This window comes from Euprymna scolopes, chromosome 21 (assembly GCF_053919585.1).
Source record: "Euprymna scolopes isolate OS-2025 chromosome 21, ASM5391958v1, whole genome shotgun sequence".
Taxonomy (NCBI): domain Eukaryota; kingdom Metazoa; phylum Mollusca; class Cephalopoda; order Sepiida; family Sepiolidae; genus Euprymna; species Euprymna scolopes.
Window position 1 is genome coordinate 115,829,755 of NC_136502.1, and position 17,592 is coordinate 115,847,346.

Genomic DNA, 17,592 nt, shown 5'->3' on the forward strand with positions numbered 1-17,592 from the left:
CTTTACTTCTACGTTTTACTAAAGCAAATAAGTTTTCACAGGAACGTGTTATTTCAAAACATTTTCAACCAATGAAAATCGTTTCAACCCCCCAAACGTAACAAGGCTATTTCAAAACCAACGCAAAGTTAGAAACTCCTATAAAACAAGTAGGCAAAAGCTAAAGTGAGAGATTTCACTAACCGGTCACAGCTGAACAGGACCCCCCCCCCCCCAAGAATATGTACTCAACCCCCCCCCCCCCGTTGTTTTGGCCGGCGAGAGAGGGGGGTGGAAGGTGAAAAGACCAGCCTTTTTCATCTCGCACACACACATTCTTACACACTAGCGATAGAACAAACTGCTAGTGCTATTCACATACACACGCATTGTCAAGAAAAGGTAAACCAATGCACACACAAACAAGGACGCCACAAAATAAACCTGATCTTTTTACTGTTAATATGCTTTGAATGGAACAAAACTTTCTCATTTATTAATTTAGATATCATGTGTATTTTTTTTTTAAAGAAAAAACATGAAATATAAGTTTCATGCAATGATAGGTTGCTTTAAATCTTGCAGACGGCATTTTATTTATGACTCCCTTAAACTTAATCTAAGTTTCTTCTTTAAATGTATTTTCATTTTAATAAAATCAGTTTATCACATATTATTAAATTGATTTAAATCTTATTTGTTGTTGGTGTTGCTTTTTATGAATTTGTATTTTTGTTGCAAACTTTATGTAACTGGTTTTCTCCCATATTAAAAACCGACTTTGTAACTCAGCCCTCGTGGGGAGGCAAGATATTAAGGTCATGATTGATCGAAATTACAACTTATCTAATGAAAGTCAGAACGAGGCTAAATCATTTAGAGTAATATATATATTTTTTAGTGAAATTTTATCTACTTTTACAAAGTGTTGATTTTTATTTTTGCTTTTTCTTTCATAAAACAAATAGTAAATACAATATAATGATTTCTGTAAATTTAAAAATGCTCCAAGATTTAAAATAATTAATATTTTTATTCAGCTACGATATAGGAAGTGTTTTTTTTTTTTTGCTGCGGAAATATCAGTTTTATTTTTCATAATTAATTGATCTCTCAATCAATATAAATTTGTAAAAAAATAATAAAGCAAACATCTGAATTTGGAAATAAAAAATACAAAAATCATTTTTAAATGAGTATAGATTTATTTTTTAATTATTTACTTCTTTCATTTTACAGGGCAAAAAAAATGCTTGTCGATGTATTCAGTGCGGTATTGTTGGGAAAAATGGCTGCTATATGCCATTCGTTGCAGTTTTTTTCTCCCACGTTCATAACAACACAAGTGATCGGAATTGAGACAACAAAACGAAAAACTGACAGTCGATTTTATAGCTGGGACGTCCGTCTACCATGTCTTAGCTAATAATATCTGAATTCCATGATGTCTTTGTTGGATAAGTTCATTTGATTTCCAATCGAGCAACAAGAACACCCAACAACCGGCTTTGAGGTTGTTTTTTTATTTTCTTCGCTGTATGTATTCTTAATTAATCTTTTAAAGCATTACGTTTCACGGTTTAATGCTCTTAAATAATTAATTTTAAATGTCGCTTTTATTTTTTAAATATTTGAGTTGTGTTATTGGATTTGATTTGCTTTAATTTACAACAACAAAAAAACAAAAATGAAAACCACACTGCGTTGTTAGTTGTATTTTTTTAAAAAATCAGCTGATTTTGTTGATGATTTTAAAATAAGATTTTTTTTATTATTATTTTTGTTAGCTTGTGACCTAAAAAAAAATAACTATAAAATGTAAAATATTTACATAATTTGTGGTGTTTACATAAATCGGGTTACATGACTGCCAATATTGGCTAGGAGTAAAGTGTAGTAGCTGTTTCGATACAGCACTTCATCTTTTCTGTGCTCGTTCAGTAAATAAGGAATCCGGCACTTGTATCGTCTAACATTCACCAGCAAATTAGGCTTCACGGGTTTGTATTACTGTACACATAGATTCGAAAAAGTTGTCAAAAAACAAATAAATGTTATCAAAGGCAAGATAAGTTACTTTTCTACCAAAACTGAATATAATTTTCGTGTTTTTATTCAATTTAACATGTTTATTCAGCTCGAAAAGCATACAGTGTTTACCGATGTATTGGAAAATTCAAAATGGCGCCCGACTCTCTCTTTAACAGGGTAAGTTCGGGAAAAGGTGTTATGAATAATAAACTAGACAAAATACTGTTAGAAATTCGCTCAATATATGGTACCGTGACATAAATTGACATATTCGGTGGGTTTTTTTTTATGTTACCGTGCTGAAATAATAACGTTATTATTTAGGAAGCCATTCTTAACATGGAGAGAGGAGGGTGTGTTGTAATTAATCTGTACTTTCTGTACTTAACAATTTACTTAAAATAGATATCGTAAAACTTGAATTTAACTTGAAAATACTAACGCTAACATGAGTGATTAAGCACAAAATATATTTTGCTTTTGTGGTGCTTCTACAGAATTTGAACCAGACCAAAGATTTTATCGAACTAAATCTAAAATTTTTGCTAGGGGTAGTTAAAAATTAAAAAAAAAAAAAAAAAGGCGGATCTGAACGAGAATCCTCCTCCTGCCCTCCAGAACGGCTTTCGAAATAAACACCCCCAACCTCACCATGTTAAGAACGGCTTTCGTTGTTGTTGTTTTTCAGTGGATTATTATTGATTGGACACTAATATATAGGGAGGTAATTCTCGTTCAGGTCCGCCAAAAGAAACAAAGGTAAAACTATACAAACACCGTGACAGCGAATTAACCCTACCCCTAACCCTAACCCTAACCCCTAACCCTAACCCTAAACCTAACCCTAAACCCTAACCCTAACCCTAATCCTAACCCTAACCCTGTCACGGTGTTTGTATAATAATACCGAAACAAAAAATAAAGAGAAAAAAATTCTGTCGAAGTATTGAAGAAAAAAAAAAAAAACGAGACTTGACCACTTGTTTTCGATGTTTAAAAATCATATAAAATGTTTGATGTTCATAACATCACACAATAATGTGAAGATAATGCATCTTGTTTATTTTTTATATTAAATTTACACAATATTAAATTGGTGATTGTGCTTGCTTGAGTAATGTTTTAAACCAACACATTTCAGGTGAAAACATTATTACGTACTTACGTGTCATGTTGAAATTAGTATAAATTCCAAAAATATGCGACACAGAAAAATGATTACAAGTAAAAATAGAATTTATCAAATTATGGAGTTTTATCGTATGTTTTAGTGTGGAAGAGTTGTGCGACTAATGTACTAAGACAAACTGACTTATTGCACCGCGGGCACGGCACCGCACTATTTTTTTTTTTTTTTTTTATCGTATTTTCACGTTAAATTCAATTTTTACGATAAGTTTATTAAATTGTTTGGTGCTTCTGCACTTTTGTTACCGCGTTATTTTTAAATAGTGTTTTCAGGTTATAAATTCAAATTTCACGATCTTTTTTTTAAATTGTGGAGAATAGTTACGAAACACCCTCCCCTCCCCATGTTAAAAATGGCTTTCAAAATAATGTTATTTCAGCACGATAATGAAAGTGCACACTGCACAACTACCAAATGTTTATTAAATTGTTTGGTGAAAGTACAGAATAGTTACAATCCTTATTTCCTTCTCATGTTGCCCCACTGGCCCACAGCATATTATGAACACCCCAAACCTCTCCATGAACGGCTTTCGGAATAAACATCCCCCAATCTCGAAAGCCGTTCTTAACATGGGGAGGTTAGGTTGGAGGGTGTTTATTCCAAAAGCTGTTCTTAACATGGGGTGGTTTGGGTGTTTATAATACTGGGGCACGTCGTAAAAATTAACCAGAATTTATTTCTAAATAATGTTATTTCAGCACGGTACCATAAGTGCATAAGTACCGACTTATCTCCCTTGGTTTAAATTAAGTCCGCAATTTTTAAACTCAAAATGTCAGAACATAATTGTGAATAATTTTTTTTTTTTTTTTTTTAGTATCTCTTCTACTTGATCGTTTTTCGTAATTCTTAGGAATCTATACTAATTTCGACATGACACGTAAGTACGTAATGTTTTCACCTGAAATGCGTTTTTCCAAGATCAACTATCTAAGAACAAATCATATAATTTGTAGTTGTTTTTTTTTAATTATTATTATTACTTCATTCATTTTTATCGCGATTTCTTTTTAATAATGACATAAAATACTTCTATGGCGGAGTTTAATTGGCATTTTATTTTTCTGGTGCTTTCCGAAAAATCATTGGAGTTGAAATAACTCTTGCAGACGATTTTTATTTTTTTATCGTTTAAGGAAAGAATAAATAAAAACTAATGATCTTCGAAAACAATCTTAATGCTTTGTTAATTAATGCTTTATGGACAATTTCGTAGTTTCCCGACACACGTAAATTTTATTGGAAAGATAAGTTCTTGCTGGTAAAATGCAAGATGGGCGTTGCCCGTTGCCGCTCTCTAAGTTGAGCGGAAAAAGTTGGAACGGAGAATGGTTAAGACGAAATGAAAAGAACATGCTTTGACAGTTGTGTATTTTTAAAATTTTAACATTCCGGCAAATTTGAAAGGACACTTTAACTTTTCCCTTGCGCGGACGGAACGCTCCTAAAATGGAAATAATGATCCTCCCCGCTGCTGGACAGAGTTGGACACCAGGGTCGTTTTTTAAGGTGGAAAAAAAGGAACAAAAATTAAAATCATCAGTCGTGAAGGATTTCTCCTCCACTGACAACAAGAAATGGAAATGTAGCAAGAACAGATGCTACACTTTGATCTTGATCAGAAGGCCAATGAAAGTAATGATGCGTGAAGAATACAGACCCTGCTCTTTTTTTTTTTTTTAATGGGATTTTCAAGTTAAATTCAATTTTTATTATATCTTTTGTTTATTGTTAGGTGAAAGTACAGAATAGTTAAAAAGATGGTATTTATGCAGAGAAGGTAACCGTGCTGAAATAATAGCGTTAGTATTTAGAATCTGATTCTCAACATGAGGAGGAGGGGAGAGTGTTTTGTAACTATTCTGTATTTTCGCCTAACAATTTAATAAACAAAAGATATCGTAAAACTTGAACAGGCTATCAAAATCAGCACAGTACACACTAGTACACCTTCTCTGCATACCTACCAGAAGAATACCCTTATCTCCATTTTTATAAGAGTCAGTTTTTAAATAATAACGTTAGTATTTCAACACAATCCGTATTCAGCGTGTACCAAAACAATTAATTTCCCGTGAATGCTAAAATGCATAAGTGTCACGACCGACGTAAATATTTACGTTTGGTGTTTCCTGTTTCAGTGACGTCAGATACTGTTTCGTGCCAAGATGAGAACAGTAGTCTAAATGAGTCAATGTCGAAACATTTATAGAATGGCTTCCAAAAGGTGACGTCACTTGCAAAATGCAAAATGCGACATTCGGATACATGAAAATAAATATATTTTAATAGTTTGGGTTTGTTCTTACAATCCAGAGGTACGAAAAAATTGTCAGAAACAAATATGATAAATAAATGTTTTGGGTACGGAGAAAAATGTCAGAATAAAGATATGGGGACATAGTTTTGAAAGCCGATTTATCATAATTTTTTTTTTTGTAGGTTTTCGACTACTTTTTGATTGTATTTCAAAGATTAAAAACTAAAGTTAATTTCCAAAAGGAAAAAAATACTTGTACATCTGAAAAAAATAATAAATAAAAATAATAAAAAATGTTTTCACGGAGCTAAATTTTTAAGATTAAATAAATTCATTTTAATAATCCTTTGAAAGATAAATATTATTTTTCTCAGTCAATTTCAAAGATAATTAGTAAAATCCTAAGATATTGAATTAATTAAAAAAAAAATGTAATTAAAAATAACACCTTGTTAGTACAAAAATAGCTTAATTAGCCCCCAAACGCGAGAGATTCTGCCGTTGCAGAATCACAACAAAACCGAAGTCATGTAAACGTGAATCATACAGAAGCCCAAAATGTCAGAAAGTTGAAGGCTGTCTGAAGATGACACCAAGTAATTAAGGGGGGGGGGTAGGTGGTGCTGGTTTTCTTCTTTTTTTTTTCTTCCTCCCAGCCGTGCATCTGTACAATCCTATCGTGAACGTTTGTATAATTTTTTTATTTAATTATTTTTCTATGTTCCTGCTTTTAAAGGTGTTTGCATTTCCACAAAGATTTAAATAAAAATAATGGCTTCATTATATTCCGTGATCATTATTTGATAAATACTGAAAATTTCATTAAAATTGGTTAATTTCCTGATTTTTTTAATGATTTTTTAAAGTAAAGGGAGGGGTCAAAATGTTTATACATTTTGAGCATCGGTATTCATTTTGCACGTATCTAAATCAAAGGCAAGATGAGTTGCTTTAGGTGTGTCAGAAATTTCGTGAAAAATATTGAATAATTCCACCCCGTCTTTCCAAGCTTATAACTCCTCGAAAAATGTAATTACAGCCCTAATTTTTTAATTTTTTTTTTTTTCAATTAAAGGAGCAAGGGCCAAGGTTTCATTAAAAAACAAAAAACAAAAAAAAAACGTGGTTTTTAAAAAAAAAAAAAAAAAAGGTTTTAAACTTCGGACTTTACAGGTAAATTTCTAAAAAACACTACTTTTTTTTGTTTTAGATTTGAATATATTATTTATTGATCATTTATCTTCAATTTGTGATATATAACACTTTGGTGAGTAAATTAATTATTTACTTTTTAATAGACATTTCAAAATGGGAGGTGTGAATTAATTCGGCCCTCTGTCTTTCCAAGCTTATAACTATTCGAAAAATGTAATTCAAGCCCTAATTTTTTTTTCAATTAAAGGATCAAAGACCAAGGTTTCATTTAAAAAAACAAAAGAAAAAACAAACAGGTGTTTGTTTGTTTTTTTTTAAAAAAAAGGTTTTAAACTTCGGACTTTACAGGTAAATTTCTAAAAAACACTACTTTTTTTGTTTTAAATTTGAATATATTATTTATTGATCTTTTATCTTCAATTTGTGATGTATAAAACTTTGGTGAGTAAATTATTTACTTTTTAATAGACACTTGAAAATGGGGGGGCGTGAATTTAAAAAAAACGTTTGTCTAAAATATTATATTCGGTTTATTGGAAAGGGCATAAAATTTCACATTGACCCTGAAAATATCATAAAAATTAAATCAATAGAGAATTTTGATAGATTTTTAAAGTTTAAAAATAGAAAAATACTGAGCTTGTAAAATTCAATTAATTTCATTAGTTTTTTGTTTTTTTTAAATAAAAAAATATTTCTATTACTTTTAAAACAACTTTAATAGTTTATTTTGGAAGTATAAACCATAAAGAAAATAAACAACCCACTTTTAAAAAGAGAAATTACGAGTTTTTTTTATATTTTATTCGCAGTTTCGTGTTAGGGGTGTCAAAAATTCCTACAAAAATTCTGATACACCTAGAGTTGCTTTCCTACCTAACTGAACAAGTTTATAGTGTTTTTATTTAATGTAAAGTGAATGTTACCACCATGACATTTACTGGGTGAGTTTCTATCACCATTTTGTTTTATTTCTTGTTTTGAAGTGATTGTCGAGACTTCAAAGATGTAAAGAGGCATCGCAGTCATTTTTTTCTTTTTCTCCGGTAGCGTTCAACATTGTTTTTTTGAACCGAATAAACATTTTACATTGAATAAAACACTAGAAACATATCCAGTTAGGTAGAAAAGTAACTTATCTTGCCTTTGATAACATTTATTTGTTATATATTTGTTTTGAAGAATGTTTTTCTTACCTCTGTGGATTGTAAAGCAAACCCATAGATTAACTTAAAATTAAATTTTGAGTTTTAATTATTTCACAAAAAATTTACTTAAAAATAGCTCCATGCGAGTATTTTTTATTTTTTTATATTTATCTTTTAAAAAGAAAAAAGTTACAGGTATTTTTTAATGGTTTCATTAAGAGATTCGTTTATTTGTTTAATAGGAGTTTTTGATACTTGTACAGTTTAATCAAGAAATTAAAAAATAAAAATATCAAAAAAAGGTTATATTGTACGTATCCGTTTTGGACTGAAGATCTCTGGAAAAAATTTCACTTAATTTGATCGAGCAGTTTTTTTTGTTTGTTTTTGTTTTTACAACGGAAAAACACGTTTTTATTGACAGCGCGTTGAAGACAGACATCTTTGAATTTTTTGAACACGCCACGGGGAGATAACTCAATTTAAAGCGCCGACACTTCCTCCCCATCTTTAATACTAGCTTTTCTTCCTAAAAATCTAACCTTTTGCTCGGTATCATGACAAATTCATTTTTCCCTGAAAAAAAAAAACAAAAAAAAACTGCTTGATGAAATTAAGTGTAATTGTTTTTCCGAGAATTTCATTCCATAACGAATACATACAATATAACTTCTTTTTTTTTCTCGATATTTTTATTTTTTAATATCTTGATTAAACTGTACAAGTACCGAATTTTCAAAGTTCCTTTTAATACTTTTTCACTATTTTATTTATTTTTTTAAATAATCGATTAATTTCCACATTTTTTTTTAAATTTAAATAATCGATTAATTTTAACAATAATCATTTAATAAGTTTAAAACATAAGATCACGTAAGTGCGAGAAACATATACACACCAAGTTGTTTACACAATTTTTTGTTAATATAAAGATATAAAATTGCTGTAGTTTTCAGTCACGTGATCAGTATATTTACTCACAACAGGATTCAACAACAACAAAAATGATTGATTTTCTTTAGGTCAGCAGAGTTAAATTTAACTTCTAGATTGAATTATTGTGTGTGTGTGTGTGTGTGTGTGTGTGTGTGTGTGTGTGTGTGTGTGTGTGTGTGTGTGTGTGTGTGTGTGTAAACAATTTTTTTTCTTCTTTATAACTTACGTCATTCATTCGTTCCGTCGTTATGCATTTTATTCACGTTCAATAAATGACACATTTTTGTATGCTGCTTTAACAAAACACAAAATTCCTACAGCTAAAAAACGGAGCTGTTAGCTGTTATGCCTGATATAGTAATATGGGGACAAGATGGAGAAAATAGCAATCCTAGTTGAAGTAAGTATCCCTAATTATGCTAGTCTTAAGAGAGCTGATAGAGAGAAGATAACGAATATCAAGGCCTTAAGTACAATATGAAAAGAAACTTGAAATCTTAAGATTATTCCAGTAATTTTAGAGGCAACCAGGCTCATGAAAAAAAATTTTGAAAACTAGTTGTTGAATATACTCAGTGAGCCAAGTGCAAGAGAAATATAAACAATTGTACCCAAAGGAACAGTTAGAATCTTAAAAAGATCTCTCGGTTGGAGTGACTGAAATTGTGGGTGATTGTCTGGCATACTCATCCCCATGAGAAGCAAAATAAGAAAAATAAAAATATGGTAAAATTACAGTATAGTTAACAGTCAAGAAGTCATAACATTTTTTTTTTCTTTTTTAATCCATATTCACAAGGCACATTGTGACTGAGACACAAAAGGCCACTTTGAATTAGTAACTATGCTTAGGGGCACTCTAAGTAGGGAGCTGAGCAGCAAGATGTCTGTTCACATTACATTTAAACTTTTACATGTTAGTACAGTCGAGAAAATAAGAAGTGAATTCCAAGCAGTTTGAGGAAAGAAACTATCGGAGTAGAAGACTCTCTGGCATCTATGTATCTCTAAGGAAGTGATATATTTATTCGGGGAGGGGGGGTGTATTTACGTTGGAGTCACCAGAGTTCATTGGAGCATATTCCATTAAAATACTTGTAAAGCAAACAGAAATGCAACACTGAGGTGATGGGACAGAGTTTGGAGCTTGGCCGACAATTTGGGACCTCTTAGATTGGAGACTTTTTTTTAACCTTGTCTAATATAGAGAGATGAGTGGTTGATCCACTGACCCATATTATCAAAAAAATGCTGAAAAATGAGAAAAAAAGCCACTAACCCTATGTCAGTTGCGTGCCACCTTTCTTCCAAAAAGCATACATAAAGCCTCAATAGCCTGTTTAGCAAGGTAAAGCCAATACATCGATTGGCATGGTTTCAATAAGACAGTCGATCATAAAACTAAAATTCTGAAATTAAAACGAATTTTGTTTTTACACTTTAAGAGTATACGGGTCAAAAAAAGAATTTATTTCTACTTTGTTTGCCATAAATTATTGTTTTTATTTTTACCAGAAAATGTTTTCAATTTTCATGAGAATCGAAACCTTCATTCAATCGTTAGATTTTTATAATAATCTCAGACTACCGAAAAAGTAATGTAAAAAAATATTGATTATCGAATGAACTTGTTCTTTCTTAGTTGACTAAATCTATAAATCAAACTTAATTAAATATTGATGTTCAATAGAAATCAATCGATGTAAAAACAGATTTGAAACAGCTGTTTTTGTTTCCAATTTTTTTTTTTAAGATGATTAATAATTCGTATTATTTGGATTATTGTTCTTATCTTAAGTGTTAGTCACACACCATTTCGGTTGATGTAATCTTTGACCTTCTAAAGGTGTATTTTGTCGAACTGGGGGAAATCTTTCTTCGGGAATTTTCAAAATTCACGGAGGTAGCATGATCTTTCATCAGCCATGACTCTGAAGAAGTCTTAAGTAATTCGCTATTGTATTTTGAGTGTCACCCGCACTGAGGATTGAACCATCAACATCCAGAAGAGTAACTTACAAGTGAATGTCCCAAGTAATTTGTCCAGATTTCATATATAGTGATAGTCGTGATTTCAAAAGTAAAAAAGAGTATTTGGGTGCCATCAGCTAGAATCGAAGCGAGAAAACAAAACTGTAACATTCAAAGCTGGTGACGTTACTACTGTAGCAACGTGACGTATATGAACTGATTAAAAATTTAAAATAAACTTAGATGGATGTACAAAATGTATAACAAATTTTTAAATTTTGATTAATTTTTGATTCCTTAAAAACTATTTTAAATGGTCAAAGAACCATAAAAGAACGGTCCATAAAAATCTAATCCTTTGAAACCCTAGCGCCGCTCTGCAACTTTTAGTTTCGGAAGAGATAGTTTGAAAATATGGAGACACAGACATAGTGAATTTTATAAATTGGACTTCTACCCAGTCTATGCTGACAAAATAAGGCCATACTACTTCCATGGATTAAATAAAGGATTTCATTCGAAATTCTGTGCAAACTCCGGAGTTGGACAGAAAGATTCCCAAATTCAACATAATATACCTAAAGAAGGTCGGAGGTTACATCAGCAGAAACGTTGTGAGGAGAACCCTCAAGAGAAGAAGAATAATCGAGATAATGTTTTTATTTGTTTAGTAAACCAGTGTTCTCCAACTGGTAGTTCATTGATTAGTGATGGCCAGTGCAAAGTTTTGGATGGTTCACAGCAAAAGTTGGACCATTTTTCAAGTTTTATAAAGTTTCAAAGTAAAAATCAAAAAAAGAAACAATGACTAGTAAGAAAATGTTTACTTACTTTCCAGGATGTTGTATGCACTAAGTCAGTTGAATGAATTGTTTTTCCTCAATTCTTGCTAAAATTGCCAACTTCTGACTCATTGCACAAGTTCAGGAAGCGTAATCCTTGTCAGTGACTAGCAAAGTCAATTAAGCATGTTGAAACAGTATCATGTTGTATAGAAACCTTGCTAGTGAGGATTAAGGGTATGCGTTGCATGAAGAGGAATGATGAGAAAGATACCATGGATAATTACTGTGAGACACTTGGATCTGAATTATATACAGTGATGAGGCTTTGATGGTATGGCCATGTTGAAAGAATGGACGAGAACTCTTGGATTTGTACATTAGATTAGTACATGTAGAACAGTTGAAATAGCAAGTTCAGTTCATATAGGAATATTAAGGAAAACATTGGGAGGAAGTGGTAAGAATGAACTTTAGAGAGAGAGGGATAAATGGAAGCCTTGTCAGAGATAAGTTTGGAAGTCAATTTTTCAAAACTACTCTCCGCATACTAGTAAGTATGATAAATGTTAAACTGAATATGATGATGATGACTCCAACTTTCATTTTACAAAAGTGTTGTATCAATTTTAAAAAAATGTCCAGAATGTTGTCTAATACACACACATGCACATACACACACACACACACACACACACACACACACACACACGTATCTGAGCAGGTTTTTTCTTGAATTTCATTAAATATTACAGATGACTTTGTGTCTGTATATTTTTCCTTTATTCAATACCCATTGCCTTAAAATGCCACTAAAACGAACCAAAAGTACTTTGCTATACAACAAGTACAAATTCATTTGCCAGTTTCAGCTTGAAATCCAAAAATTAATCGAGCATTTAGAAAGGATGAAGAATATATATTTTTAAATATTTAGTGATGGTGTATATATATATATATATAAGTGATGGGACAATTCCACTATTTTACCTTATTTTGATACAATTACCAATTCTGATTCTTATAAATCTCTAAACGGTTAACTATAAAGTTATTTTTCACGATTACTGTAAAAACACGTTAAATGCGTAGATATTTTCTCAAACGTAAAAGTACATTTGTGAGAGAGATGATCTGTCAATTTGAAGTTTACTGGTAGTTTAAAATCAACAGATTTTCATTATTTTATCATTACTATTAACAGAAGATTGTGCTTTAAACCAAATCAAATAAAAAAAGCCAATTAAAAGAATCATTTTTAGCGTCGGAAAATAGGCAAAAAAAATTTCTGATTCTGATATCTCCAAAACTCCCAATTTTTCCGATTCCGATTAATCATCTCAACACACACATATATAATTTATCGCAAAAATAAAAACGGTATAATTAAGCAGAAGTTTTCTATTTTTACCAATGTTTTCTTAAATGAAAAAACGCTGCCCAAACACGCACAATTCATATATATATATATCTCAACATATTATCTAGTGCTAGTCAACTGATAATCAATACTTGATTCAAAATATGGCATACACCCAAGATGTGTTGAACTGGCTCCTTTCATAGAACACAGTGTCATGGATGAATGCAAACCACACATGAATATCTGCAGTGGTCCAGATAGTTATGGGCACTCTGTTCCAGCATCAGCAGCAGACACTGAGAATCGGAACTAGGTTTGACGTCAGCTTCGATGGTGTATGACCATGTTGTCATCTGACCTCCCAGCATTTTTGTTAATCTTGTCATGATTCTGAAGCTATTGCTTCGTGGATGAACTCTCTTGGGTTGCAATAGTTAAGGTGTGATCCTGCATTTCATCCCAATTTGGGTATCGAGACAAAGTGGCCAATGGATCCACAAAATTTGGTGGCAGCAGGATAGGTCAAACACTATCAACCTTTTGAGATTCACAGTTCTCGCAGCTGTAGAGAAGCATCATTTGAACATGCGCCTGATAAATCCAAACTTTCATGCCGATTGAGATATCAGAATGAGACCACAGACAGGATTATAGACAACTGAAAACATGCCGAACATTCTTAATTCGGATATCGATGTCATCGTAGCATTAATCCACTAATCTAGAGTGATAAACATTGAGCCCAGATATTTGGAGCAATCTATCTCATCTAGGTTTTCCCTGTTGAGAAAAATTGTGCTTTTCTCGGAGGGTAGGAATCCTACCAAGAGAATTTTTGTTTTTGTAGCATTTACCTTTGTGTTAATCTTAGATGCAAAGTGGTGCATTATGTCTATGACTGATTGGATGTCAGCAGAGTTTCCCCAAGAATTGCTATGTCATCAGCGTAGTCAAGGTCAATCAAGATGAAGTTGCAGCCAAGAGAGAAACCAGAAAACTCAACAAGTGCGTTGCATTTGATCCAGTCAATGGCATAGTTAAACAGTGTAGGTGAAAGATCACAACCCTGTCTAATTCCAGAGTGGACGTCAAAGAACTTGGTTTCCCGGACATAGCAGCAAATTTTTTGTGTGCATGGAGTAATAATACACTTACGGTTGGGAATCGCTTCTAAATAAAAAAAAAATGTCCCACGTTTCTTTCCATGAACATGTGGATTTATTTGGATGCAACTAATAATCTTAACTAATAATTCTTAAGACACTGCACTATGGCATGGTGATAATGATTTTATGTAAATTTGTTTACGACATAAAATAACTGCAGTATTGTATTACAATTTGTAACATGGAATTCTCTAGTTGCATAGAGTATGCCGCTAAAAAGAATTTCTAACATTGCATGTCTGCTAAAGTTCAATCCCTGTCACATCACCTCAGTGTTGCATCGCTGTGCTAGTTTTACAAGTACTTCCACAGAATGTGCTCCGATTAACTTTCTGCACTTGTACTCCCTCAATAAAAATATCCCCAACTCACTCGACTATCAACAGAATCCCACACCTTCACTGTAGAGGTCCTAAAATGGTGGAATAGTTTCTACTCTAATAGTTTCTTTCCTCAGACAGCTTGCCTTTTCTTAGCATTCAAACATGCAGAAACTTAAATGTCAAACATTTTCTTGTCCAACTTTCGACCCTGTTAATCTTGCCCTTATCACAGTAGGCACTTATGACAATATGCCTTGTTTTAAGTAAGCAAAAGTTAAAAATTAAAAAATAAATAAATGGTAACCATTTATGACCTGAATTATGATGTAGATGATTAAAAAAATATTGTTAATTTTAGTTAATTCAGGTCATAAATGGTTAAACTATGATGTAGATGATTTAAAAAACTATTTATTGTTAATTTTAGTTAATTTAAAGAGTAATAATACTCTGATTGTATTCTAACTGAAAAAATTATGAAGTTCAAAAGTTAAACTACCACTGAGAATTTTCGCATTTCATAAACTTGATTATTATCCATAGTGTTTGAAAAAAGTATCTTTATGACAACAAACGAAATCCTCCACTCTCTGAGACAGATGGCGGTATACTGAATGTAAGCAATGGACACTTGCAATCTCGAGGTATCTGGCATCTACCAAAATACTGAACTAATACGTACAAGACATGTTTGAATCAATTCCCACTTTATTTAAGCCGTTATCTTCATTTGTTTATGACTGAACAAATTAGTTCATGCAGGTCATAAAGGGTTAATAGAATATTCCACACGTCTTTTGTTCGTTTTTTTTTTTAATGTATATTTCTTTCTTTCTTTTTTCCTTTTTCAGAACATTTTTTTTTTTTCAACTTTCTTCTACGAAAGAATGCAAGAAATGAAAAGGAGACTTGCCTACTTTCTCTCCTTACATCTGTGAACATTACTTCATAGGATTCGACTGCTTATCCATTCGACTGGTAACCACATTTAAGCAGATTCAGTGGTTTTCTTTTTCTTTAATCCAATAAAACTGAATTTACATTTTGGCTGGTGCTATGCAAAGCTAAGACACTAAATGTCTACATTAAAAATAACAACATTTAATTGCGCAAGTTCAGTAGTTAAGCTTATACAACAATTTTAAACAAAATCATATTGAGTAACTCTAGTCATTGACATTTTTCCAAGTGACATTTATTTTTAAAAGAAAAATTCTTTTTGCGGGTTTTACAATGGACAATGGAGCATATCTTGACATCAACCAATACAACATTAACAACTACTACTGCCCTACCTCCGTACGAATTAACTGACGTTGTTCCTCAGCTACCTAAGACTGGCCATCATATCTGCGATACATGTGGAAGAGCATTCTCACGTTTCGACAACTTGGAGCGACATAAGCTGACCCACCAGGCTGTGAAACCTTTTGCCTGCGAGTTGTGCCAACGGGCTTTCTCGCGGAAAACTCACCTTAAGCGCCATCTGTCTATTCACACTGGTATCAAGCCATACAAGTGCAGCATCTGTGGATTCGGGTTTTCACAAAATGTCAATCTGTCTCGTCATATGAAGACGCACAAGAACTCTGCAGCTTCGTATGACCCGTCTGTGATTTACCGACGCGAAAAGCCTTTTAAGTGTATCATTTGTACGCGTGCATTTTCTAGAAATTGTGACTTTACACGGCATATGAAAAACCACGAGGAGACCATGTCGCAGTCTGCAGAATCTATAACTGTGACGCTGCCGTTACCCCCTGCAACTCCAAATGCAGTGACACTGGCGCATGAGAAACCATTTAAGTGCAATATTTGCTGTTCAGTTTTTTCCATTAATAGTGAACTCACAAAGCATATGCGAAAGCACAAAGTCTTGCTACAGCAGCATGAAGGAACAAAGATATTTCTGCCGCAGAATGAAGAAACCAAGGTATTTTTGCCGCAGAGTAATGGCTCTGGAACTGTAGTCAGCCATCAAGCACCATCACAACAGGTGCAGACACAACCTTTATATCAGCAGCAGCAGCAGCCTGCCAATCATCGACCATACGTCTGTAGTCTTTGCAATCGTTCGTTCTTCCGTAATGTTGATCTCACTCGGCATATGCGGTCGCATCCTGAGAATCCGTTGAACTGCAAAGAGTGTCTGAAGGCCTTTACGGAGAAGTCGGATTCCGACATGCATAACATGATACATGCGGCGTTGATGCCGCATAAGTGCGAGACGTGCGGCAAAGCATTTTCCAGCGTCAATCAACTGGAACGGCACAAACGTGTGCACACCCAGGAAAAGCCATTTGTGTGTGACGTGTGCAACAAGGCGTTTGTGCAGAAGTACCACATGACGGTTCATAAACGAACTCACACGGGTGAGCGTCCCTTTAAATGTGACCTCTGTGGATTTGCGTTCACCCGGAAAGATCATCTAGTTCGGCACCAGCGAGACAACAAGGGCAACGGTAAGCTGAGTTGCATCCCGCAGAATGCACTGCCAAATCATCTCTCCCCACAGCCAGTGGCACATGATGAACAACTGCAGGAGGAACTGCACCAACAACAAGAACAACTACAACAGGAGCAGCACCAACTGTTGCAGCAACAAGAGCAGCAGCACCAACTATTGCAGCAGCAAGAGCAGCAGCACCAACTATTGCAGCAGCAAGAGCAGCAGCACCAACTATTGCAGCAACAAGAGCAGCAGCACCAACTATTGCAGCAGCAAGAGCAGCAGCACCAACTGTTGCAGCAACAAGAGCAGCACCAACTATTGCAACAGCAAGAGCAGCAGCACCAACTGTTGCAGCAACAAGAACAACAACACCAACTGTTGCAGCAGCAAGAACAACAACAACTATTGCAGCAAGAACATCAGCAGCAGTTGCTGCAGCAGCAACAAGAACAGCAGTTATTGCAAGAACAAGAACTTCAACAAGAACAGGAACAGCAGCTACTCCAAGAGCAGCAGCAGCATTTATTACAGGAACAGCAAGAACAATTGCTTTTGCAACAACAGGAACAACAGCAACAAGAGGATGAGGCCGAACTGCACCCACAAGAAGTGCATCATTCTCATCAAGAAACATTAATTGTTGTACAGGAGCCACAGCTTCTTACTGAAGCAGATCTTGATCCTCAGGCGCAACAACAAATGGTTGAAATACAAACTGAGGAGACTGGTGATGAGGACTTGACCTCACAAGTTCCGTCTGAGGTGCCTCATTATATGAATATATGAATCGGGTGATTGGGATCAAAATTTGGTTTATAAATAAAAGCAAATGAA

The 17,592-nt window shown here is 33.5% G+C and overlaps 1 protein-coding gene across 5 annotated transcripts in view; it reads left to right on the forward strand.

Moving 5' to 3' along the window:
• Positions 1-1,254: 1,254 nt before the first annotated feature.
• Positions 1,255-17,592, forward strand: part of LOC145242671 (uncharacterized) — a 17,418-nt gene continuing 1,080 nt past the window's right edge. Inside the window, exons 1-3 of one of the 5 annotated variants that reach the window (XM_080105800.1) lie at positions 1,258-1,515; positions 4,020-4,082; positions 15,158-17,592. The exon at positions 15,158-17,592 is cut by the window's right edge and continues 373 nt beyond it. In XM_080105800.1, coding sequence (XP_079961926.1) covers positions 15,547-17,544 — 1,998 coding nt within the window. In that variant the 5' untranslated portion in view covers positions 1,258-1,515; positions 4,020-4,082; positions 15,158-15,546 and the 3' untranslated portion in view covers positions 17,545-17,592. Of the gene's footprint in view, positions 1,516-4,019; positions 4,083-15,157 lie in introns of all 5 variants that reach the window. The other 4 variants (XM_080105799.1, XR_013862799.1, XM_080105801.1 and 1 more) reach the window with 4 other exon arrangements.